The sequence below is a fragment of the Cololabis saira genome, chromosome 22 (assembly GCF_033807715.1).
Source record: "Cololabis saira isolate AMF1-May2022 chromosome 22, fColSai1.1, whole genome shotgun sequence".
In the NCBI taxonomy this organism is placed as follows: domain Eukaryota; kingdom Metazoa; phylum Chordata; class Actinopteri; order Beloniformes; family Belonidae; genus Cololabis; species Cololabis saira.
The window spans coordinates 22,504,841-22,531,460 of record NC_084608.1 but is presented as its reverse complement, the minus strand read 5'-3'; the positions used below and the strand labels follow the sequence as shown (position 1 = coordinate 22,531,460).

Genomic DNA, 26,620 nt, shown 5'->3' with positions numbered 1-26,620 from the left:
TTTCACTTTTTTTAATTGTATATATGTTAATAAAAGCCATTTGTCTATTTACTGTACAGTGAGCGAAATAACCAGAGTCAAATTCCCTGTCTGGCATGTTCAAACTTGGCCAATAAAACCTGATTCTGATTCTGAAGTCCCAACTATCCGATTTCCGGGTTGAGCCACAGCCACAGCCACAAAAATAGTTGCTTTTGGTTTTAGTCTTTGATTTTACACCCATGACGACTGTGAGGGGGAAGAATTTTTTTGTGCCATGCCAGGAGAATTAATATAGAGCAATCAATTTAATTCCAACCTGAATTGACAGTCGGGTCAGCCAATGATACATACATACATACATACATACATACATACATACATACATACATACATACATACATACATACATACATACATACATACATACATACATACATACATACATACATACATACATACATACATACATACATACATACATACATACATACATACATACATACATACATACATACATACATACATACATACATACATACATACATACATACATACATACATACATACATACATACATACATATATACGTTATATGCTATATGTATATGTTTATACACATATGTATGTATATATGTGTGTATATGTGTGTATATATATATATATATATATATATATATATATATATATATATATATATATATATATATATATATATATATATATACATATATATATTTAGGGGTAGGACCTGATAAGTATATACTTCAATCCTACTCCCTTTCGAATATGCTGGTGGAGTGTATGTATGTATATATGTATATATGTGTATATGTATGTATGTGTATATGTACGTATATGTGTGTATGTGTGTATATGTGTGTATATGTGTGTATATGTGTGTATGTGTATGTGTATATGTGTATATATATATATATATATATATATATATATATATATATATATATATATATATATATATATATATATACTTTATTTTTTTACTTTTTAGTATTGTTCTTTTTTAATTTGCATATTCGAAATAAAGCTCAATAATAATAATATTAATAATAATAATAATATAATAGAGGGAGAATTAATATAGAGCAATCAATTTAATTCCAACCTGAATTGACAGTCGGGTCAGCCAATGATACATACATACATACATACATACATACATACATACATACATACATACATACATACATACATACATACATACATACATACATACATACATACATACATACATACATACATACATACATACATACATACATACATACATACATACATACATACGTTATATGCTATATGTATATGTTTATACACATATATATATATATATATATATATATATATATATATATATATATATATATATATATATATATATATATATATATATATATATATATATATATATATATATATATATATATATATATATATATATATACTGTTGTTAACAGAATTTGAAATGCAATAATTGTATTCGGGAAGTTTTATTTATACATTTTAATCGATCCTTAAGCTGAAGAACACATGCGTTGATAATCGATCAGGCCGACGGTAACCCTGGCAACGGCTGTGACAGGGACCGTTGTCAGGACACGCTGCTCTTCTGAAGGCTGATTTATGGTTCCGCGTTACACCAACGCAGAGCCTACGGCGTAAGGAACTCGGCCACGCGCAACATACGCCGTACGCGCCATAAACTACGCCGTACCCTACGCCGTAGGTGTAACGCGGAACCATAATTCAGGCTTGAGGAGCTGACGACAAGGACGACACATCCACGGCTGCTTCCTTCCTCTGTTTTTAACGCTTCCAGCGGGGATTTATACTCTCTTTTCCTCTGTTTTTATCGCCTTTAGCGGAGATTTATTCCATCTTTTGCTCTGTTTTTTATTGCTTTTAGCGGGGGTTTATTCCCTGTTTTCCAGGGTCTGTGTGTGTTTGCGGACCTGTTAGCCTGTTAGCTCTGCTGTAGCCATTAGCGCCAATGCTAACCAAAATGTAATTTAGATAATTAACATGTAATTCATCTAAGGGCGAGTAAATATCGTTTATAACATAATTATAGACAATGATTAACCAAAATCGGCTGAGAGGGTTGTCAAACGATCAAGACGTCAAGGATGTTAAACTATTGGCATTTGTATGTTTCTTTTAATCAACTAAATTCATGCTGCAAAGTGTAAACTTAGTCAGTAAATATGCTTTTAATAGAGCCAAAGTTACAATATTTGATATAAAAGTTGGTCTAGTTTTGCTTAATAGGTCAAAACAACCCCATGGAGTGAAATCAAGAGGGGAGGAAACTGTTTTTCAACCAACCAACTTCCCTTTTTTCTCTTTTTCCCCTCTTTCACAATTTTCCTCTGAATTGTTAGGTGTGTTCAGTTATTTAGCTTTTCCTCTGAATTGTTGCGTGTGTTAAAGTCAGAGGGGGAAGTCTTTGGTCCAGTGGCGGCTGTCACTTCTCCCCCCACTCCTCACGGGTCAGAAAGGTCAGAGCTGCCCAGGCATGCGTGTCTCATCGCTGCTGGCCGTGTTCCGGCCGGCGCTGCCCCTGATCCTCGGCCTGTCTCTGGGATGCAGCCTCAGCCTCCTCATGGTGTCCTGGACGCAAGGGGAGACGGACGAGTCCTGCAGGGACGAACTGGGGAACGGCAAACTCTTTCTGGGGAGAAAAGACCCCCAGAGGGAGACGGATGTGGCTGCTGATGAGGACTTCCAGCCACGTATCGTGCCCTATCACAAGGACCCAAATAAGCCACACAAGAAAGTCCTCAGGTGAGTTTTTGAAGGTATTCTCACTTTCTATTTAGTAATGAATCAACACTTGGTATTCTCTTGGATTATATTTGTTATTTGGATTCTTTGGGATGCATTTATGCTTGAGAAAGGGTGTCTTTAAACTCATCTCTGCAAGAGTCTATGCATTTAAAGTATTCTCAGGACACATTTTTTCACGTTTCTATGGTTTAATGAAGGCAAGGCAAGTTTATTTGTATAGCACAATTAAACACACGGTAATTCAAAGTGCTTTACATCAACATTAAAAGCGGCAAGACATAATTAAACAGTAAATAACAAATAAAATGATAAGAAAAGAGGCAAAATAATAAAAAGCACAAGTTGTTAAACAGTAAGGGCAGTAGAATACAGCAGGTAAGTATTTAATTTAGGAGTACGCTTCAGTAAACGGTAATGTTTTTAGGCCTGATTTAAAGGAGCTGACAGTTGGAGCAGACCTCAGGTCTACAGGAAGTTTGTTCCACCGGTGAGGAGCAGAATAACTGAACGCTGCCTCACCTTGCTTGGTTCTGGTTCTTGGGACACACAACAAACCAGATCCAGATGACTTAATGAAGAACATTCATAAGCATTTTAAATGTCTCAAAGGCTTGGATTGGCAAATACACCACTTTTGTTCAAATAGTTAGCTTTTGTATGTATCATTTATGCAGTTTAAAGTTCTGCCTGTCCACTTGCATTTTGAAGATTAAACACAGTTTTTCGTGGGATAAAGATTTAGTTTGTTTCCTGGTCATTGATAGAAATTGTATTGCCATGATCTCTGAGCCACTTAATTCCTCTTGCCTTCTCTTTCACTGTTGATTTGATACAGGACTCAGTGAGGCGTTCAAGTTTTCCTCTGCAGTTGCTCGATTTTCCAGATTTTCTAATCTGGAAGAGGATTTTATTGGAGAAAACAACTTTGTACCAGTCATTTGCTGTCCAGCCTTTGTTATTTGCTGCAGAATTTAGTGTATACTGAGCAGTTGAAGAACGTGTCTTCTTTCCTGTGTTTCTTAACACCAGTCTTTCCTCAGGAAGTCTCGGTCTCACTGTGACTGCAGATGCATTCACAAACACCAGCTGCTATTGATGAGCACGCTCTGCACTGGTGGTGACACAATTCCTGAATCCAATCCCCACAAAAACGCAATCCTGGCCTTTTCCTGGACATTCTTGGTCGTCCTATTACTTTTTATTCAAAGCAGCTGAACCTCTCCTTTTGAGGTTCTTGGTGCAGTTATTGATTAAGATGGACTTTGGTTTTTGTCATTAAGTAGAATTTTATACTAATTATGCTCTTTGCAGTATATTTAAGCACATTTGTCTAATTTACACAGCAATGTCGAAAACAATGTAAAACACTGCCAAAACACTAAAACAGAAAGGAAATGCAAAATTTGAACCACTGCCAAGGCTTTTGGACATGACTGTAGATCTGGAGAACAGACTACTGAATTATTACCTTCCTGATTTTTAAGCCTACAGGTCTTTTACTATGTTTTATTTCTTAAAAACGTTGCCTTACAAAATTGTGTTTCCAGGATACTTTGTCAATCTGAAGTTTTGGTCATAAAACTTCATTGTGACTTTATTAACTACATCATGTTGGTACATTGCTGTTATTAATCTCTGCTTTTTTCTTCCCCACTACAGAACTCGATACATCCACACCGAGCTGGGCATCAGAGAGCGGCTGCTGGTGGGTGTGCTGACCTCCCGGGCCACGCTCAACACCCTTGCTGTGGCCGTGAACCGGACAGTCGCCCACCACTTCCACCGGACCTTTTTCTTCACGGGCTTGCGCAGCCCCAAAGTGCCTCACGGGATGACTGTGGTTGCCCACGGTGACGACCGGCCGGTGTGGCTGATGTACGAGACGGTACGCCACCTGCATCAGCACTACGGGTCGGACTACGACTGGTTCCTGTTAGCCCAGGACGACACCTACATGCAGGCGGATCGCCTCTCGGAGCTCGTGGGCCACCTCAGCGCCGGTCAGGACCTGTACATGGGCCGGGCCGAGGAGTTCATCGGAGGGGAGGAGAAGGCGCGCTACTGCCACGGGGGCTATGGCTACCTGCTGTCCCGCAGTCTGCTGGCCCGTCTGCAGCCGCATCTCGACGCCTGCCGTAACGACATCCTCAGTGTGAGACCTGATGAGTGGCTGGGCCGCTGCATTATTGACTACCTGGGTCTGAGTTGTGTGGAGGTGCATCAGGTAACAAGACCACGGACGGATTAGCATTAAAGCATTAAGACTAGTGATGCACCGAAATGAAAATTTGTGGCCGAAACCAAAACCGAAAATAATAATAAACACTTGGCCGAATACCGAACATGGTTCTTCGCAGTTTTTCATTTATTTTGCCAATTTTTTCACCATTGCATAAATCAAATAAATTTGATTTAGGCATGCTTTTCAAAGAAAAAAATCTTTTACAAAATTACAAGGTAGAAAATATTTATTGAACATAAAAAACTGAACATTTTTTAATTTCCCAGATTTAAGTTGTTTTATTTCCACCTCCTGGTGAATGTAAGGTAAAATTCTTATGTGGTTACTTTTTGGTTGGCCAACGATTTATGTTTGTGGTGCGCAACCGTGCGCAACCGTGCGCAACCGTTACGGGAGCGGCCAGTCTATTTCCTTATATTACAACGCTGTTATTAATTGTTCATTTTTTTTCCCACTTATTCCACCGAACACCGAAAGTGTTTTTTTTTGCCATTTTCGGCCGAACAATTTCGGTTACCGAACAATCGGTGCATCACTAATTAAGACTGTAAAGTCAGTTTTTACACAAGCATTTCCACTTTTTTTTAACTATCATTTCCTTTTTTATTATCTGTGACTCACAGGGGATGGCGTATCGTTACTTTGAGCTCGGGAAAAATGCAGATCCAGAGCGAGAAGACAGCGGCGAGTTTAAAAATGCCTTCACGGTTCACCCTGTGTCTGAACCAAATCTCATGTATCGTCTACACAAACGCTTCAGCCACATCGAGCTGGAATGGACCTACCAGCAAATCCAGCAGCTGCAGGTTTGTTATACGTCTGTGTGTTTTCACCTCCGAGCAGCTGGACAATTGTGTGCAAGTTTTAAATCTCACGGTACTGTGTGAAAGTATGCAGTTTGTTCTCGACTGCAACCAAATCACTTTGTATCTTCAGGCACAAATTCCTCACTGATACAATGTTTATTTTTGCTTAAAAGGCACGACCTGGCTGGGATCGGGTGGTTTGCTGGGACATGAAGTTGCTAGACATTTCATTTATTTTGTGTGTGTGTTCATCAGATGCAGATCAGCAACCTGAGCGGCCTGACGCCAGAGGGCAAAGCTGGGGTCACATGGCCCGTAGGAATCAACTCTCCGTTCAAACCCAAGACCCGCTTTGAAGTCATCAACTGGGACTACTTCACAGAAGAGCATATTTACTCGTGCGTCGACAGCTCACCTAAGTGTGAGATGAGAGGAGCAGACCGAGCCGACGTTGGCGCGATACTAGAAATCGCAGTGGAGCGGCTGAACGAGCGCTACCAGCCACAGCTTCGCTTCCGCAAGCGCCGATTGCTCAACGGGTACCGGCGCTTCGATCCCACGCGTGGTATGGAGTACATCCTGGACCTGGCGCTGGAGGCCTTCACCCAGAAAGGACACAGCCAGGTCATCGCCAAACGGGTCAACCTTTTGCGACCCCTGAGTGCAGTGGAGATCATTCCCATGCCGTACGTGACCGAGGCGACGAGGGTTCAGGTCATTCTGCCGGTGACGGTCCAGGACCAGGACTATGTTGGGAACTTCCTGGACATGTACGTGATGAACACCCTGGACACCCATGACAACGTCCTACTGACCTTCTTGTTCATCTATGACCCGTTTGATGCGCAGCGGGTCAGCCAGACGGACGTGTTTGCGGGCATCAAGGCCATGATCGGGGAGGTTGAGAAGCGGTACGGAGACGTGAAGATCCCATGGATCAGCGTGAAGACCGAGGTGCCGTCACAGGTCAAACTGATGGACATCATTTCCAAGAAGCACCCTGTGGACACGCTGTTTTTCCTGGCGAGCGTGTGGACAGAGGTCAACGCCGACTTCCTGAACCGCTGTAGGATGAACGCCATCAGCAACTGGCAGGTCTTCTTCCCGGTCCACTTCCAAGAGTTCAACCCGGCCGTCATGTACCGCGACCAGCAGCCCTCCGCCTCCTCGTTCGCCTCCGAGTCGCTGCGCGACGGCCACTTCGACCGGCACATCTTCGAGGAGGCTTGCTTTTATAACGCGGACTACATGAGCGCACGCACCAAGATGGCGGCGGACATTCTAGACAACGAGGAGCTGCTGGAAAGCATGGACGTGTACGACATATTTGTGCGCTACTCGGGGCTGCACGTCTTCAGAGCGGTGGAGCCGGCGCTGATCCAGAAGTACGTGCGGCGGGCGTGCAACCCCCGGTTCAGCGAGGACATCTACCACCGCTGTGTCCTCAGCAACCTGGAGAGTCTGGGCTCACGCTCGCATCTAGCCATGGCTCTGTTTGAGCAGGACCAGGCCAACAGCACATAGAAGAGAGACCTACTGAAACCTCAAAACATGCCTGGACTGAACGATACTGACGCTCATGTAGGTGAATCTACTCATCATGCATTATCTTGATCCTTATACTCGGATTACCAGTATTTTACAGGGTGGAAAGATATTCTCGATCAGTCAGCTGCCTCAGACGAGTCCCTCAATCCGGATCCTGCGGCTGAAAGTCTCCCTGCTTGTTAATGGAAACTTTTGACATCTAAATCTGTAACTTTAAATGTTTCATGCCCAGACGGTGACCAATTCTGAGTCACGGAGGTGTCTCGACCAGAGCGGCTGTACGGAGGAGCTGTTAACTTGTATTCTCACTGTTGATGTTTTTTCTCGGATGAGGTGAGCTGTAATATTTATATTCCCAGTTTTTAACAAGCTGTCAGAGTGTCTGATGTAATGAATGAACAAAGGCCTTGATTGTTAATAATTAATTCAAAAACTTGAGCCATAGGTCTTCCTTTGAGAAGATCTAAAAGAACAAAAATACTGAAAACTAGCTGTTGCCATTGGCTGCATTTTCATTCAGATGTGTTCCTTTTTTTAAAGAGATATTAAAGAGTGATATTTCCTCTCAGTGTCGTTTCTTTATTCATATTTAGGTTGAAGTGACTGTTTCAGTCTTGGTAGAGAAGTATTGGCTGCTTGTGGGATCTGTCTGCAGCACTGGGCATCAGATATTCCTGGAAATGTCTGATAATTGCCCGGCGGAGCTGAAAAAATGGCAGAAATGTCCTGTGGTCAGTCCTGATGGTACGCTCGTATCCAGGCTAATGCATTTAAACTCCTTTCAGTTTGTCCAAAAGCTGCGGTCAAGCAACTGGAGTCAGTGAACAGTTTGTCCCCAACCAGTCTGTCCCGCCTCATCTCCTCGCATTAACTCGGTAAATACCCTCCCCGGCCGGAGCCTCCCTGCGATCTGCCGAGTCCTGCACACGGACGTCTTCGGGGGAGAGGACTGAACCCGGTGCCCAGAGGGGGGGGGGGGGGGGGGTCACGTCCAGCCTACGCAAGCCAAGGTCCGTCCCGGCGTATCCTCAGCGGCGAGCTGGACACTGCAAAAACTCAAATTCTTACCAGGAATATTTGTCCTATTTCTAGTTAAAATGTCTCATTTTTAGTCAGAAAATCTCATTACACTTAAAACAAGACTCATCACTGGAAAAAACAACAGTTTTCACCTGTTTCAAGTAGATTTTCACTTAAAATAAGTAGAAAAATCTGACAGTGGAACAAGATTTTTTTGCTTGTAATGAGAAGATAAATCTTGTCGCACTGGCAGATTTTTCTACTTATTTCAAGTGAAAATTTACATGAAACAGGTGAAAATGGTCAAATAACAAGTTATTTTTCTGGTAATGACTTGTTTTAAGTGTAATGAGATTTTTTGACTAAAAATTAGACATTTTAACTAGAAATAAGACAAATATTCCTGGTAAGATTAATTGCCAGAAAAATAACTTATTTGACCATTTTCACCTGTTTCAAGTAAATTTTCACTTGAAATAAGTAGAAAAATCTTCCAGTGGGACAAGATTTATCTTCTCATTACAAGCAAAAAAATCACTGGCAGATTTTTCTACTTATTTTAAGTGAAAATCTACTTGAAACACGTGAAAATTGTTGTTTTTTCCAGTGATGAGTCTTGTTTTAAGTGTAATGAGATTTTTTTGACTAAAAATGAGACATTCTAGGACAGATTTAAAAGAATTTGGGAAAGCTGGGTAGAGTACATAAAACCAATTAGGTCAGACTTTATCTGAGATGTACATCTTGAGAAACAAAGACCCCTAGTTCATAGCTACAGATGTTGAAATGTTCTATTTCTGTTTATTTTATTTTATTTTATCATATTTGCAACATTGATGACATTGTAAAACCCTGTTAAGTCAACTGGTCATAAGGTATGGGAGTTTGTAAATAGCTATCATGCTCTGGATACTATTAATATTATTTATTTATTATTTTCCTTTAATTTATTATTTCTCGGTGTGTATAAACAGGCATAGTAATACTTAATCTTGATCCAAAGTAAAAGACAAGGAATATTGCCATGTTTAATTATATGTTACTGTACTACGGGGAAAAAGGAAAAAAAATGAATCATTGTGTACCAGTTATATGCAGAATATATGTGAAAATGTTCAATAAAAAGAAAATTACAAAAAAAAATTTAAAAAAAATGAGACATTCTAACTAGAAATAAGACAAATATTCTTATTAAGATTTTGAGTTTTTGCAGTGGAGGAACCAGCTCAATGCCTCACTTCATGCCGGGGCGAGACGTGTTACGGCGAGGCCCCTCGGACCTCCCTCGCCCACTGAACGCCTCCGTGTGAGGGTCTGAAAGGAACTCTGTCTGAGGTGGCAGCGCTGCTGCAGTCCGGCCTGGAAACCAAGGGCCTCCACCTGCTTCCTCGCGGTGAGGTCAGTGAACAATTACATGTCTGTCTGCTGCCTCGGAGCAACACGTCGCTCTCACCGAGGAGCCGGAGCACTAAATCTGTGGGGGTGTGAAAACCCCACCGTATGTTTTACAAACCTTCCACACTCCCTGATTTATAAGTTGTTAGACATGACCACGTGTCATGAGTGTGTCTTGATTTGTCCGCTAAGAAGGAATGCAGAGACGTGCCAGTAGCTGTGGACTGGTGGTTGGAGTTAGTTAGTGTCCTCCAACCACAAGGTCGCTTCTCAGCACCGACACGTGCCAAAGTGACACATGTCTTGAGTCCAAAGACCGGATGACAGCGGAGTCGTGTCAGAAAGGGCATCCAAAGTAAAAGCTCTGCCAAATCAGAAACATCATGGTCCAAATGTGACCCCTAAAAGAGAAAAGCTGAAGGATGTTACACCAGGATCTCCACAGCTCACATCATGGATTTTGTTCAAATGAATTCATGAATGAACTAAACTTCATGCAGCCTGTACATTTTTCCTTTTAAAAATACTTAGCTGCTCTGCAATGTAGAAGTCTGACCCTCAGAGCTTTTATTTGATCTTTTACTGTTATTTAACTTGCTGATTCTTACGTTAGCATAATGCATTCACTTGAGGAAAAAAAAAATCTGCTCTGTTTTTCTGAATTAACGAGATAAAATTTTAATTAAAAAAAATCTGCTCTGTTTATCTGAATTAACGAGATAAAATTTTACAAGAAAAAAAAAATCTGCTCTGTTTTTCTGAATTAACGAGATAATGTCCAGCAGATCAGAATGGGCTTTCCGTCTGAACAACAGCAAAGTCCTGAGGTGCCTGAGGCACAAAGTCGACAAACTAATAACAATACCATCTATAAAACTTAAAGACAAGAGTATTTCCCAATGTTTCAAACCAAAAACAAAATAAATCTGGATTAAACTGGACAGGAACATGTTTGCTTCCATGAAATCCAGCTCTCAAGTGAATGACAGCTTCTTGCAAGTCGTTAATTCAGAAAAACAGAGCAGATTTTTTATTTTTTTTTTTCATTTAAACTTTTCTCGGAATTCTGAGATAATGATGTCGTTAATTCAGAAAAACAGATTTTTTTTAATTAAAAATTGATCTCGTTAATTCAGAAAAACAGCAGATTTTTTTTTTTTTTTCATTTAAACTTTTCTCGGAATTCTGAGATAATGATGTCGTTAATTCAGAAAAACAGATTTTTTTTAATTAAAAATTTATCTCGTTAATTCAGAAAAACAGAGCAGATTTTTTTTTTCTCAAGTGAATGCAATACACTTCCGTAGATTCTTTTCTCATCTGCATTCTCTTATCTTTGCAAAGGCGGAAGTAATGGCTGAAACATGTCAGGTATAAAAACCTAAATATTCTTGTCTGACGAAAAGACTCAGCAAGTTGAATTGTAAAGCCCTGGACAAAATTAACTTTATCACATTTTTACTGTTATTATTATTCTTTCTAAGACTCAGCAGCTGCTCATTTTTTATTTAAATGTTCAGAAGTTTATTCTAAAATCAAAATACAGACAGGTGATAAATATCACAGCTGATTGATCATATAAAAGCAATGATATATTGATCAGTCTCTAAATTTTAATGGGCAAATTCAACAAAAGGAAAAGTTACATTTTTTTCTATATTTTTGACTGATTTTATAGATGAAATGGATGTAAAATAAACCAAAATATCAATATTTGCCCAAATAAAGATGATAAAATTATGTTTTTATCGCCTTGCATTACAAAGCCATCTTTTACCAAAAGAAAACCTATGAATGATTAGTTAAAAATCAATAAAATTATGATGACATGTCGCTGGACAAATTGCTGTGAGTCCTAATTCTTTTAATTAGATACAAAAAAATGAATAGAGAAGCTTTTCTAATGTCATAAGACACATGATGCCCTCATACATGTTGAAATACCAGTTGAAATAATAAATACAACTGGAAATTACCATGTGAATGGGTTTGAGAGGCCACATTTTCTGGTTTCTGGACGATCTGACAAACTATGCAAACCGAATGCATAGCCATCAATGCAGTAGGTATTTTTTAACCTAAATAATTGAGTTGCTTAAATCACTTTCATTCATGGACTAAACCTTTCACCTCCATAAGGAATGAAATGTACATTTTAGAACCGTTCAATTAAATATGAGGCAAAACATGACTTACTCATCCTTTTGAGCAAACCGTCAATTATATACGCTTATTATGGTTACACATTATTGTGTAATGAAGGTGGGGAAATAAAATACACTTCAGATGTCATGGCATTTACAAACTTTGGCAAGCGCTTCTTTATTTACATCCAGGCTGTCTTGCAGTGTCACAGCTGTTTTCCCTTTTTATTTTATTTTTTTTAAACTTATTTTTAAAATTCTTTTGTAGTACATAATCTCCAAACCTTCCCAGATACACAATATTATGTATCGGTGCCCCCCTCAGTGTAAACAGAGAAAAAGAGCAGCTCCCACTCTTCAGAAACACATGCAAGGACTGAAGGCTGATTTATGGTTCCGCGTTACACCAACGCAGAACCTACGCCGTAGGGTACCGCGTACACTACGGCGTAGGCTCTGCATCGATTTAACGCGGAACCATAAATCAGGCTTGAGACAAGCGCGTCAGCAGTGCGCCGGGGCTGAGTGACAGAAGACACAGTAGTACTGGGAGCTGCAGCTCCAGCTTCGGCCACTAGAGGGTGCTCGCAATTCAGTGACAACAGTATGAACGCCCTGGCCGGACAAAGTCAAATCACTCCAGGTCAGACACGGGACCAAGACCATACCTATGACTACAGTTTCTCCTCTACAGAGTGCAGTTAATATAACTTAGTCCTAAACAACAAAAAAACACATTTCAGAAGAAAAAAAAAAAAAAAATCACACCTACAGTTATTTGCTGGTAGGACATGTCATTTTTGGCAAAAAAAAGTTTCCAGAAGGCATTTTCCACAAATGTGTCGAGTCCCAACGCTCGGCTATGCCAGCTTTTTTTTTTTTCTTAATATATATTTACACATACTGTCTCGTCAGATGTACTTGTTATTGTCCATGGAGCATGCATAGGTCGTTGTGAAATCACTTTTCGTGTACGCTGGGATAATAAACGAGCACTCATGCCCATGATGAAGGGATCCCCGACGAAAGAGTTACAGCACAGTGCAAAGAAACCCTGAAAAAGGTTCCGATCTTGAAAGAGCTGAGAGGAAGAGTCTCCAATCTGACAGTACAACATATACAAACAAGTCAAGTGTCATTTAAAAAAAGGGTGTAAAATGAGACTGGTGCAGATCATATGTGTTACAACTACTGAGACGGAGAGGGAGGTCGCTCTTTTTTCTTTTCTTTTTTTTTTTTACTGCTCCCACGACAGACAAGGGATGGACCTAAAATAAACCATCCCAAAGCCAAGATAGTACACAGAGGAACACTAACATTCCTGCCCTACTAATTCAAAACTCATGGAGCTCCCATACGGCAACATGTAACTCCCCCTCCTCCTCCAAACAAACACACAGATAGTCTGTTGTATACTGTACAGCTGGCCCTCTCAAGGGGACAAGAACGTATTTACATTCACATCTCTAGAAAAAAAATATGCAACATAAAAAAATGTAGAAATGGACAAAAATCCAACTTATCTGACCTTAAATGTCACTTAAATTAACATTTAAAGGTTATTGAAAGCATTTAATAGTAAATCCTGGGTAGTATTTTTCTTTTCTTAAGCCCAGATTTGTATTTTTGTCCATTTCTACTTCAGTGATCACTTTCACTTTTTGTTGTTGTAACCTTTGGTAACACTTTCAGAATAGTGACTTACAAAATATCACACTAAGGAAAAAAAAAAAAGAAGAGGCAGTGAAAGAGGGATCAGTCAACGCGCTCTGACGTCTGTCTGATTAAGGGAAGAAAAGCTGATCATCAATACTGGGTTTGTCCTTCATTAAAACATCACCGGAGATGGACAGGCATGACGATCTGATAATACTTTAGTTTAAAAGTCCTTTTTTTTCCTGGCAAATGAACTAATTCACTTAAACTGAGTGGATGAAATCCATTCCTCTAGTTTAGAGACGGTGTCGATCCTCAGCGTTGCTGGTGCCATTAACCTTTCGAGAGAAAAAAAAGGCAAAAAAGGAGAAAAAAAAAGCACACGGTCACACGAGAAGTCACACCACTCACGGAAATAAAGAGAGGATGACTGAAGATCCGTCCAGAGCGCTGGCAGGACTGACAGCGAGGCCGCCTTACTGCATGAAGATCCTTGTCGAAAGTCCAGAAATGTGGAAAAAGGGAGATTTTTTCCTAATGATATATTTACAAAAAATGGATCCTCGGAAAGGGACGACGGTTGAGTTCGTGCCTTCAGTGAAGACGTCCTGAAGAAGCAGACGCGTGCAGCACAGTGTGATGGATGAAGCGTGGCTCCCGGGCAGCGGCTTTGCTGCTGTCGGTGAAAAAACCTCCTCGGTTTAGTCCTCGTGTACTTCAAGACACCAGGAGGAAACTGAGGAATGGAGACTGCTTGTTGTTTAGATTCTTTTACAGGTTCAGTGATGGCCTCACACACAGACACAGACACAGACACACACACACACACACACACACACACACACACACACACACACACACACACACACACACACACACACACGCACACGCACACGCACACGCACACGCACACACACACACACACACGAGACAAGCTTTGAAATCCAGAAGGCCTCCTCTGCTTAGGTGTTGCGGACGGCGAGAGCCTGTTCCAGCTCCTGCCTCCTCTGCTGGATCTGCCACAGGGAGAGGAGACGTGAAACCATGAATACCGTCACGCGCAGACACAATCGGAGGATTTGTGAAAGAAAGAGAGATGCAGTTTAGTCACCTTGCAGTAGAAATAGCGGCTGACAGCTTCCTGGGACCAGGGCTCGTGGTAAAACGCCGCCCTCCTCTCCTCTTCAGGGTTTCCTACCACATCTGTCATCAACTGCACCAACAGAATGGCACAGTTATCATTTATGTTTGTAAACATGTACATACAGGTCTCAAAAATCAAGCAGAGTGACTTTTTTTGTTTAACAAAAACTAAAAATTGCGTGTAATTTACAAAAGACACAATGCGAGCTGACTGAACATTTCATGTTACAGCCACTAGAGGGCGCTGGTGGAGCTTTGGTTATCTATTTCCATCTTTTTGTAATCATTAGTTTAATTTATTAGTGAGCATTAATTACAACACTGATATAACCGCTAATCAGTAAACAGTCTATTCCAAATAATTATTCTCGCTGCACGTGAAAATTAGAAAGTAAACTGAAATTGAGCTATCACTAATCAATCCTTGCCCTCAAACCTGCTTGTTCTCTTCCTTACGTACAATCCATTCAGTCGTTAGATTATCATGAACCTAACATGCAGGTGTATTGAAAACAAGCAACCAAACAGTGTGTTTGTTACTGTAAACGTCAGTATCGAACCTTGAGGTCTCGGCTCTGGGATTTGAGCCAGTCCTGGATGTAGCCCTTTGGATCCCTGGAGAAGCTGAGCATGAAGTCCCTCTGGATCTTCAGCTGGTTGATGGACTCGATGGTCTCGTGTATCTGGAGAGCAACAGATGGACAAGAGCAATCAGGACAAAAAGCTCTGTTCAGGAAAATCTCATTGACCGGGGCTGCTTTGGACGATCAGATTTCCAGGGGATTACGTCTGGACTGATGTTTATTTTCTCTGATGTGATATGAAAGGAGTAGAACGTCTCTGGAAACGATCCATAAACCTTCCACGGGGGAAACTGAGATATGAAATTCAGGAATTAAATGATGCTTGTAGCATTACTCTACAGAAGAAGACCGGAAAAACTGTTGGATCTTATCTTTAGGAATAATTTTGTAGGCCTCAAAAGTTGCACAGCGAGCTTTATTCTTTGTCGAACTGTAACTTTAATTCTTGTTGTAATAATTCAAGACAGAAATCTCAGTTTTGGTAGAGATCAAGTCAGATAACAGAAGCGGCAGAGTTTCATTGCCTGAGCGTGACACTGAACTAGGGCTGGGCGATATGGACCAAAAGTCATATCTCGATATTTTCTAGCTGAATGGCGATACTCGATATATATCGATATTTTTTCTGTGCCTTAATTGGGGTTTCCCCCAAAGCATTATAGCATAGCATCTCTGTTAGCTTCATTTTTTTCTGAGGCAAACCCTTAAAAAAACAGTCAGTTTTAATACAAAGCCTCGTGCCAAATGTCCCACAGGTACCTTTATTAACAGAGGTCTGCACAATATCAAAATGTATAAAACAAATGAAATAAAAATAAACTGCCTGCATATATAGAATAAAAATGCTTCTTGAATAAAATAAAACAAATATCCCTTTCCTGCATAACAATTAAATTAAAATACACTGTACAATTAATACAATGTAGACAGTAACAGGCAGACTTTTCCACTGAGGTTGACAGTTGTGCAAATAACAAAACATTTGTGCAAATCTCAAATAAAACATTCAAGTCAATTTGTCACAAAATAAGCTATATCAAAATCATACATTTTTTAATTTTTTAATTTTTCTTAAAAATCGATATAAACGATATTGTCTCATACTATATCGCGTTTGAAAATATATCGATATATATTAAAATCTCGATATATCGCCCAGCCCTACATTGAACCAGAGATCTAGAGCCTCGTTCAGGAGGTTTTGCTCGGATGATCTCACCTTATTGTCCAGCGAGGCGATTTCTTGCTGGTTGGCAGTGGAGAGGAGGAAGCTGCTCATCTGGCTCTTCAGGGGGTCTTCCACCTCTACGTCAATGTCGTAGCACGCCGTCTTCTTCTGGTCGTTGGGATCCACGCTGAGAGGGAGTGGGGGATGGAACAGGATCAGCAGGAAAAGGAGCAACATGAAAAAGCAGGGAGATGCAAATTCATGTAAAAGCTACGAGATATACGTACTACTAGAAATGGAAACTGCAAGCAAATTCCCAAAGAAGTTCCTCCTTATCGATACTTATCTCTCTCTCGTCAGGCCTGGCCTGTTTTGTAAATAAAGGTTCCTCTGTTGGATTATGAATAAGCGACGTTCAGGGCAGAAAGGGAGTGTACCTGATAACGTGGTTGATGACGATGGGGTCCGGAGGCAGCAGGAGGTTGGTGAGGCGCTGAGGGATCTCGGAGAACTTCAGTCGGGGGCAGTCAAAAATCTGTTTTATGCACAAAAAAAATCATTTGAATTACTACCCACAGCAAACAGAAAAACACCTTACAGTAGAGAGGAAGAAGAGACTGATGAAGGGATGTTCACCTTCAGCCGGCGCTGCCGCGTCACTAAATGTTTAAAGATTCAGGACACCAGTTATTGTAGTTTTGACATTTTTTCTTTTGTTTTTCTTTTCTTTTCTTTTCATAAACAGTTTCAGCTGCGAAACGTTCATTTTTACATCAGACCAAACGACTGTGAGCTGCAGGGAGGTCAGCTCCGCCCCAGACAGTTTTACTACGGACCTCCGCTCCTGTTATATGTGCAGAATGTGGTCGGACGTATTCTTGCCAAAATAAGCAAAACCTTGCCCGAAAAAAAAAGAGAGAATTCTTTCTGCTTGGCAGCACAATTTAATCCAAAACCTCTATATATCATTTACAGATGGTCTGCCTTCACAGATGTGCAAGTTATGCATGCCATGAGCTCAAATGCACCCTCATACCATCACGGATACTAGTTTTTTTTAAACAGAGTGCTCATGACTCTCCTCAGTCCATCTTAAATGAGCTTGACCACAGTGAAGTTCATTTCTTTCTGCAGCAGACATTTAACCCGGGTTGATTAATAATCCAACCTGTTTTCCATGAATCCCTGTCCGGAGAACACAGTCATTTCTGTGATTTCACTGATTCTTTGAACAATATTTTGCACCACGGATGAAATGAAATGTTCAAATGTTTCACATTCTTCACAATTTCCAGGTTGAAAAGCATAATTCGGATTGTCACGTTTATCTTTTCAGTCTGTGCTGAATTCCTCCCCATTGTTGCTTTTGAAATAGTTTGCCTCCTTAAAAAGGAGGAAACCAACAACCAACCACTATATGTCCTCCCACGTTTCCATTCCTTTGCTGCTTCTGTACTGACGTTGGATTTTCTTTTTATTTGGTGAATTATAATTAAATGAACAAGTCAAAAAAATGATTTTTCTTAATAATAGTTTGAATTCTTTTCATGTTCTTGGTTAATACTTTTTTACATAACTTTAATATCTTTTCCACCGACACATTTGTTCAATATTGTTTCGTTTTTCTCGGTAAAATCGTATTTCCATCAGCACCTGTTGGAAGTACTTGTCACAGTTGATGTACTCCTTGTCGTGGGAGTCCTGCAGCTTGTTGGTCTTCACGTACTGCCAGAGGGCCTGGATGATGCAGGAGCGGGTCTGGGTGTGAATGCCAAGCAGGCGAGCCAGGCGGGGGTCCAGCTTGAACTGGGGAGGCTGACGACAAGACGCAATCCACATTAAAGCCAATTTCACAGCCGCCCACAGGGGAGCCTTTGCATCAGCTCCAACATCCCCGTCACATTGCAGTCTAAAAATGAATGTGAGCGTTTATGTAAGCCAGCGGTTATCAGCGCTTGTGAGGCCTGCGTGCCGTCACCGCGGCAGCTGGCTTCACAGGCGTCTTCAAGCGTGTTACCTGGTAGTCCAGCATCAGCAGCAGCGTGCAGCGCACGCTCACGTCTCCCGGCCGCTTCACCTGGAAGCCGTCAGTTTCCTGGGTGGTGGGTGTGCGGTGCCACTGGAAACGCAAACACGTCACATCATCAACACGGTTATTCACTCCGATATAATTAATTAAAGAAAAATGAGCAATTCCATGTTAACTACTTTGTGTTTTGCAGGATTTAGAAAGGTAACTTTAAAGGGGACCTATTATGGCATCTAATATCTATTTTAGACAGGCCTTGAATGTCTTAAAAACAGGCTTTTGATTGTTTTTGCTAAATAAATTAGAAATTCAGCCTCTGAGCCATGTCTTTATCATCTCATTCTCTAACCTCATTATCTATGCGGGATTCTGAGTGGGCGGGGCTATGATAATGAGGCTCTGTGCTGATTGGCTGCCTGAATGACGCGATACACCGCTACGAAAAAATGGGGGAAGCTCCGGCCAGCGGAATTACATCGTGTCCTAACTGCATGCAATGCGAGCGAGCGTCAGCGACAAAATCAATTCCATCCATCCATTTGCTTTGTTTTCTATTGGACTGTCCTAACTGGCCTCAGCGACACGGCGACGCAGCGCTGCGCGCCCCGTGCCGTTTTGAGCTGAGCATTTGTCGGACGCCCTGCTTCTATTTTCTTCCTGTCGCTCGCGTTGAAAGCCGGTTGAAAGCGCTGTAGGAAACGGTCATGGATGAGGAACGGCTGATCCAGTTAGTTGAAATGAGAAGTTATCTCTATGATTCCTCCTCATTTCACTACAAAAACCTCAATAAAGCGGCAGCTGCTGGAGGGAGATGGACAGAGAGTGTCCGATGTCACACAGTGCGATGCGATAGTCAGACGCTCTCATGCAGTTACACGGTTTTATAGTTGTGGGCGTGGTTTGCATTTTGGTTACGTAACAAAAATGCGCAGAATCTGAATGGCTTGTAGAAGCCACATGACACTGGACGGATCATCCAGGCGGCTGTACAGACACTGCAGAATTTGGTTGCTTTCCTCCTTCTGAGTTGGCAGGCTGAGGGGAGACCACTTTATATATGTTAAAGAAAGAAAAAACGTGTTTTTCATAATAGGTCCCCTTTAAGAGAAGGTGGTGGTAATTATCCGTCCTTGATGTTGTTTGGTCTTCTGGAGCATTAAGGTGTGTGTTAACACAATGCCAAGGGGGAACGGCATCAGCAGTGCCCTTAAAGAAGCATTGTTGCTACACCAATGCTAAAAGGATTACAAAACCACTTCCAGACTACTCATAGTTCAACATTCTAGCGAGGAAAGGGTCATTGATGAGAGGAAAACATTCAGCACTAGTGGAAATCCTCTCTGGGGCAAACTTCCATGGAAGTTTAATCTAAGGTCAGACTGTACAACGCTCAAGAGGAATACAGAGGAACACAAGAGCTACCTCTCAGCATTACAGACCATGACAGCATGATGATTAAGAAGAAGACTGAGTGAGCCCAGTTTGTTTGGAAAGGCTGTCAGGAGACAACTGAAGTTCACACAGCTTCATCTGAACAAATCCCAGCACTTATAGACTTATGGATGATACCAAATACAGTGTTTCTGCACAACCGCCACACGCCAGCCGTCCAGCACAGTGGAGGAAAGCTGATGACTGTGCGTTTGTCTCTTACAGCTAAACTGCGTCACACAGTGGGACAATGGTCTAAAGCAGTGACTCTCAACTGGTGGGTCGGGGACCCGTCTTCAGTGAGTCGCAGGCCTTTTTGTTGTTACAATTTATTTAATGTATTTTGCAGGAAAACATCAGCTGAATCTGTTCAAACTGGCTGTCACTGAAATGTTTTGATAGTTATGTCACCCTTATGTTTAAAGCTTGATTAAGCGACTACATATTTTAGTTGCTGCACTTTTTTATTTAATATCATTTTAATTTAACTTAATTTGTACAGCATTAACATTGCTTTCTTGCACAATCTGAGGTTTAAACTGCATCCTTTTCTCATGAAATGAATGTGAGGATTTGAGACTTTTCCATGATTTTGGTCGTGGTTTGTCACAAAGGGCCAGATGAGGACCACTCATCTGAAGCCCTCCAGCAAATCTATGCGAGAATAGCTGAGAAATAAAAGAGTCAAGGTTTTGAGATGGCCTCAACACATCCAAAATGCTGTGGCAGGACCTTAAGAGAGGTGTTTGCAAGTGAAAGCTCAAAAACCACGATAACCTGAAGTCATGTAGGAAAAGAACGGGCTGAGAGTCCTCCACAGCCATGTGAGAGACTGATAAAGTCACACAGGAAACAACTATTTTAAGTTATTGCTGCTAAAAGTGGAAAAAGAAGCGGTTCATGGGGGTACTTAGTCTTGCCCACAAGAATCTTTTTTTTTCTTCTTCTCAGTTCATTTTGTAAACGATTTAATGGCACAGTGGAAAAAAGTTGTATGTTGTGGTTCATCTGGAGCTGCGTTTGCCAAACGCTTCGACTAAGGTTTAGATGTTCAACTGAACCAACTGCTGTGAAGATTGTTACATACATTCCTGGTGCATTCAAAATAAAATAACTTATAGCTATATGTATGTCTTACATTACATTACATTTCAGTCTAAATAGAATGAACTTGTTTTTGTTCAAACGTCTTTAACATATTGACATTTTCCGAGGTTTTTTTAAGTACTTATTCAGACTTTAAGGAGGTGGAAATATGCAGATAAAAAAGAAAACATAGCAGTAATTTCAATGTCCGGCACAGGAAGAGATGTGTCATAAGGAGTTAAATATCTTCCAGTCAGTCGTGCACAGCATGCCGGGGGGAAAATAAAAATGCAAGAGGTTAATTATGCGGCTAAATGTTATCATCCTCGAGAGAGAAAGAAAGAGATACGCATCAACAAGGAATAAGAGTCAGAAAACAGAAAAATGAAATTGCTCTGACTGAAAACGTCCAAGATTCTGCTTTTTCACCCAGATGTCAGCTGAATATATATCTGATCATAAGCACTCAGGAGAGAATAGGCATATTAAAAAAAACACAACCTCCTCTCAGCTAGCAGTACAGAAAACAGTTTTCCTTTAAGAGGCGGCTGACTCGCTCAGAACGGATTAAGCCCTGATTGTACCTCAAGGTAAAAATTCTTTTCACAGGAAAGAAATAAATCATTCAAAGAGAAGCACCTGAGTGCCCGGCAAAAACCACATTCTTAAAAAAAAAAAGAAGAGGAACCTTGGGATGTCATAATTTCAACTCTTAAAATCCTCAAATGGATTTATAAAAAAATATATATTTTATTGTGAGGATACACAGTGAAGCCCGGCTACTGGTTGTTTGTTATACATAAGCAGCCATTTTCTCCATCTGCAAGTTAAAACAACCTTGCGAGCCGAACGTGTAAAAAGTTTCTTTTTTCTGCTGTTATAGAAATTGAGCGTGCTGAATGAAAGCGAGGGGCAGTCCACTTGTTGAATCCAACATTTATCCGATGGGTTCCTAACAAGGAAGCGGGCGAGTTATGAAGAAGGCGACGCGATATTCAGCCAGACGTGACAAAAAGCTTTTCAATGAAAGAGTCCGTCATTGACCCTGACTACCAATTCACTGATTTATGCAGCGCAGAAAAGAGTCTCATTACTGATGGAGAAACACGTTAAAGAAACACCCTGTTAGCTGCGAATGCTGTCTCAATTTCACATTTACAAAAACTCAGAGGGAAAAAAAAGGATGGTTTTAAAATGTGCTGAATCATTTATTGATTTTTTTGACTCTCACACGCTGTGTCATGGACCACCTCGTCGCTGTCCTTTTATATCTAATGAATGTGTTAGTTTTTCTGCATGGATCTCGTGGTAAGAAAGCAGGTCCAACCAAAGGACAAGCTGTAGTCTTATTCTGTCATTGATTGGTGACTCATTAGAGAGGTTTGGTGTTCTGTTTCGCAGCAAACATTTGGAGCTACTGCAACAGTAAAAGCATGTGTAAAATTGTAATAGTATAATCATAATGTTAGCCCGGTCCTCCACATCCTGCAAATTAACGCTCAAGAAACGGCTCTGTGTTCCTCTCATTTCCATTGGTACATAACGTACCAGGCCGGTCACGATGGGGCGACGTCTGGCTTTATGCAATGACTCATACAGGAGTGTTAAACGCGTTATATTTTGCTGTGGCGAGTACGTTTGCTCAACCTATCAGCCACTCTGGTCGGTATATAAAACAAATAATCAAATAAAAAATAAGCAAATTGGCATCTCTCCTCAGATTGCTCCCTGGTCCCTCTGTGAGACACAATAGGTCACCACTAGATTACCATGACAACGCAGGGATGAACCAGAGCTCCTTTTGTGCTAAGAAGTCAAAGAAAAGCACAAAGACGCTTCAGTTTCAATCTTCCCCCTTATATAAAGATAATATGCTGTTACATGGCAGGAAATAAAAGATTGTCCAGAGGAATCAGAGCTTTTATTCTGTCAAGGATGGAAAAGAGTTAGGATGTCTGGCCAGGCCACAGAATGGCTCAGTGAGACATAATCTGCAACATCGGCCACCTCCCTATGTGTTTTTCCTGCTACGACACGTCCAAATGTCTGCCATGGAATATTTATTTACTTTTTTTTTTTTTTTTTAGCTTGACAGCGCAAGAAGAATACAGATGAGGCTAATTATTTCATTTTTTTTTTCAGACAGTGTGCAGATATTTGGCTCTGGTTTGTTGTCGCTTTTATGGTGATATATAAACAAGCAGCGCGGACATCGCGGACGCAGCTCGACTGCACTCGCTGCAAGGACGGAGACAGAAGGTGATACCCAAAACAAAAAAGCTGTGTGTGATTTATTTATATTTCTAAATTGCGGGTTCATCCTCCGCGAGACGCCTTGCAATGGCGTCCGTGTTCTGCACTGACCTCAACCAGGTGGTTGTCGGGACCGTACAGGTCTTTGTCCAGCTCGATCACCAGGCTCTTAAAAAACGATGAAAACTTCTTCTTCTGCTTTCCGGGCTGCAGAACAAACGGAGAGAGGGGGTCAGGTAATTTCCTCGATCGATAGCGTTCCCACAAAGGTGCATCTAACACTCATTCATTCAAATTCCTCAAACGCTCTCGCCTCGTGGCTTCTTTACTGATGGCATCATCATGATGAACAAGTCATAAATCTCACGATAAGATCAAGAAAAATTAATCTGAAATATGTAACTTGTAAAACCTTAAAGCTTTGTGCTTCTGTGACATAACGAAAGCTCTCCTGAGAAAATCAAAGGTTATGGCACGGAACAAATAATGTAGCCTTTCATCTCCGCACATCATCATTCATCTGTTTCATATTTTGAGCCGGATGATAATTTTCGTGTCCAGAGTCATTTGAGTACATCATTACGGAAGTGCGACTGCGGGCCAAAGACGTCTCAGAGCTGCTCCCAGATCAAAGAGCGGCACGCTTTCATAATAAATAGGAAGATTAAAATCTCAGCTTTTAGGAGACAAACAGCCACTTTGACTGAAATACTAGCAAAAGGCATAAAACTTTTATTTATTAGGTAATTAATTCATCTGTAACATGGTTTTAATATGTTGAAAAAAAGAAAAAAAAACTCACATCATCCAGCAATTTGCCCTCCACCCGCAGCTCCCATGATGCAATGCTGCCGTCTGAGTCGTCAGCGTCGGGTCTGGCCGGGTTGAAGGTGTTGGAGATGTAGAGCCTCAGTTTACGCTTTTGCTGCTGACACAAGGGCACGACACAAACTGCACAGTTTAATGAGTCATCGAGGGGCAAACCAGTGAAAGATAGTTCAGGAAAAACCACGTTGAGGTGAAAATGAGAAAAAGTATATTTCAGAGCAACGGTTTCTTTTCAATACCTTCATTGGTCTCTTCAGGGCTTCCTGGATGTCCACGCGTTTCCGCATGATGGTCTGGTCCAGTTTGCGCTCGAAGGCCAGCAGATCCATGTAGGCCTGAGACTCCGGGACCAGCTCACGGATCTATTCAGAGGCGAGAAAATCTGACGTTGAAGGCTTTAGTTCAGATACAGTTTCACTCCGTGAATTAAGAAATGGGGATTTTCTCCACATATGTAATTATCCTAGAAAGGCTTAAGCAGATAACGTGTCTGTTTGGTCGCTGGTTGGGGGTCCGCAGGGTCGTTTCAAGGACATTTAAACACCTTGTCCTCTCGTCAGCTCTACGGTGGGGAGGAAAATATATTATTCTACTTCTTTGTTAAAAAGAGACATTATGGAGGGCGATTGAAACTTTTAAAGGTTCCCAAAAGAAAAGGAAACAACTCTAATACTGCTAACATGAAATACTTTGAGATGAGGGTAACATGGATAAAGATAAGAATAAGTAAAGAGAGAGTTGATATGGACAAAACTAAATAAATAAAAAGCCATTTATTTCATATTACTTGTTAGGAAATCTGCAAGTTTGGAGATCATGTTAAACTTTCGGATTCCTGTTAAGCTAATGTTAAGGACGTAACCAAGTCAGAAATAAGCAAAAAACTGTTGAATTACCACATAATAACATAACTTTAGTTCAGCATTTGGCTTTGGTGACATTAGCAAGCAATGCTGAGCCTGCAGATAGCAGTTGTATCATATCTGATTTAGTTGTATCTATTATAGTACCAATATAAGCAAATATTATACAGTTTTAGTTGTAGATGTTCAATTATTTCACAACTCCACTCAAAAAAATTCAAAAGGGGGAACTGTTGTGTAGCCCCGTAGTTCATATTCTGTCTAAATAGACGGTTTTATCTCCTATTCTTGTAGCTCAGGTGTGTAATTAAGGTTTAGCAGGATAATGTTTAAGTTTAGTGGCAAAGTATCTTTAAAAAAAGCAGCTGTTTGATCAGTAGAGACTACATCTGGGACAAGTCAAACTATTTTTGCCTTAATTGGAAAAACAGAGTCTTACAAAATCTTATTTTGTAATAGCAGTCATATACATGAGCTGTCAGGTCTGCCTTATAGGCAACAAGAGCATAAAATAAGTAGTTTCTCCTCTTTGCTGGTCTACTTTCCGCTATAAAACCTCTAAATGAGCTGTAAATTTCCACCGTCGGTTGTCAGGATTCCTGTTATCTTCTCTTGAGCGCCGTCTGACCTCAACAAACCCAAAACTACAGATTCAAATAACTCATCTCTAGCAATAAACCTGATAGCAGATTGTGCTAATGCTGTCTTACAACATACAAAAAACATATCACGGACAAGTTAACAAGGTTAAAAACTTTTCCTTCCAGCCGGGGACTTTAATGATAAATGAAAATTGGATTTCTGTGAGCACTTCATATGTTTTGAATCCAAACCTGCTACCTAAAGCTGTTAAATATGAGTAAAAAAAGCAAGATTTATTACATTTCCCTCTGAATTTACTTTGTGCTAATGAAATACAAAGAAGTTTAAGGTGGCAGGAAAATAAATTACTCATGCGCAACTTGTTCAAAACTGCACTGCTGCCCCGTCCATCAGTAATTCAGTGATCCCCAGCATCCTCCGGACGCTGGGGGATCAAAATGAGATGCAGCCTGTGTAGCCAACCAGCCAGGACTCAGACATTACCATACCGATGAAAGTCCTCACAGCATCAAGGGCTGCTGCTTACTAAACTGCACACACACGCACGCACACACACACACACTCCTGCAGTTCACTCCTTAGCCTCACTCCCGTTTCTTTCCTCTTTCATGTTTCCTCCTGAAAGCCTGCCTTCATTGTTCCCTCTCATTCCTCCTCTATCTAACGTCTCTCTGCCTTTCACCGGGCAGAGGTGCCAGGCTGACGGGGGAGTGCAGCAGACATTCCCCGTGACTGACTCATTGTTGTGGAGCGGCGCCCCGGCCACGCCGGCTGCCATCTCCCTGTCTGGGTAGTGTCAGGGGGATTAGACCTGAGCCCAGACGCTCGCCGGCTCAAGACCTCCGCAGTTTCAACACCCTGTGTGCTAGCCAGGATGTAATTAGGTGATTGGAGGAGAAATGAGGCCGAAAACTGAGACTCCAGCACAAAATAAACCCCAACAAACAAAAAAAAACATCCAACCGCCGGCTGCACATGCTCACCTGTGGCAATCTGGGGATCTGCTGCCTTTCCCAGTCCTACTTTGTGTCTCTGCT

At 41.1% G+C, this 26,620-nt stretch overlaps 2 protein-coding genes across 6 annotated transcripts in view; one reads left to right on the top strand and one right to left on the bottom strand.

Moving 5' to 3' along the window:
• The first annotated feature begins 1,758 nt into the window (after positions 1–1,758).
• On the top strand, positions 1,759–7,943 carry chpf2 (chondroitin polymerizing factor 2). Its single transcript, XM_061713501.1, has 4 exons — positions 1,759–2,781; positions 4,444–5,008; positions 5,650–5,832; positions 6,088–7,943. The coding sequence occupies exons 1-4, from the start codon at positions 2,513–2,515 to the stop codon at positions 7,354–7,356; spliced, it is 2,286 nt and encodes a 761-aa protein (XP_061569485.1). The 5' UTR covers positions 1,759–2,512; the 3' UTR covers positions 7,357–7,943.
• A 6,523-nt stretch (positions 7,944–14,466) lies between these two features.
• The window catches only part of smarcd3b (SWI/SNF related, matrix associated, actin dependent regulator of chromatin, subfamily d, member 3b), a 42,855-nt gene continuing 30,701 nt past the window's right edge, over positions 14,467–26,620 (bottom strand). For 3 of the 5 annotated variants that reach the window (XM_061713199.1, XM_061713197.1, XM_061713200.1), the window contains 10 exons: positions 24,357–24,479; positions 24,092–24,217; positions 23,401–23,496; positions 18,508–18,609; positions 18,144–18,305; positions 16,928–17,025; positions 16,542–16,677; positions 15,299–15,421; positions 14,707–14,808; positions 14,467–14,611 (listed from right to left, as the gene is read on the bottom strand). In XM_061713199.1, the coding sequence (XP_061569183.1) occupies positions 14,558–14,611; positions 14,707–14,808; positions 15,299–15,421; positions 16,542–16,677; positions 16,928–17,025; positions 18,144–18,305; positions 18,508–18,609; positions 23,401–23,496; positions 24,092–24,217; positions 24,357–24,479 (1,122 nt within the window). In that variant the 3' untranslated portion in view covers positions 14,467–14,557. The remainder of the gene's footprint in view (positions 14,612–14,706; positions 14,809–15,298; positions 15,422–16,541; positions 16,678–16,927; positions 17,026–18,143; positions 18,306–18,507; positions 18,610–23,400; positions 23,497–24,091; positions 24,218–24,356; positions 24,480–26,620) is intronic. The other 2 variants (XM_061713198.1, XM_061713201.1) reach the window with 1 other exon arrangement.

Bases quoted from the DNA above. Each gene is read 5' to 3' on its own strand.
- chpf2 (XM_061713501.1), top strand. From the start codon at position 2,513: ATGCGTGTCTCATCGCTGCTGGCCGTGTTCCGGCCGGCGCTGCCCCTG. The intron at 2,782-4,443 runs GTGAGTTTTTGA...TCCCCACTACAG, and splicing joins CCACACAAGAAAGTCCTCAG to AACTCGATACATCCACACCG. The intron at 5,009-5,649 runs GTAACAAGACCA...TGTGACTCACAG, and splicing joins GTTGTGTGGAGGTGCATCAG to GGGATGGCGTATCGTTACTT.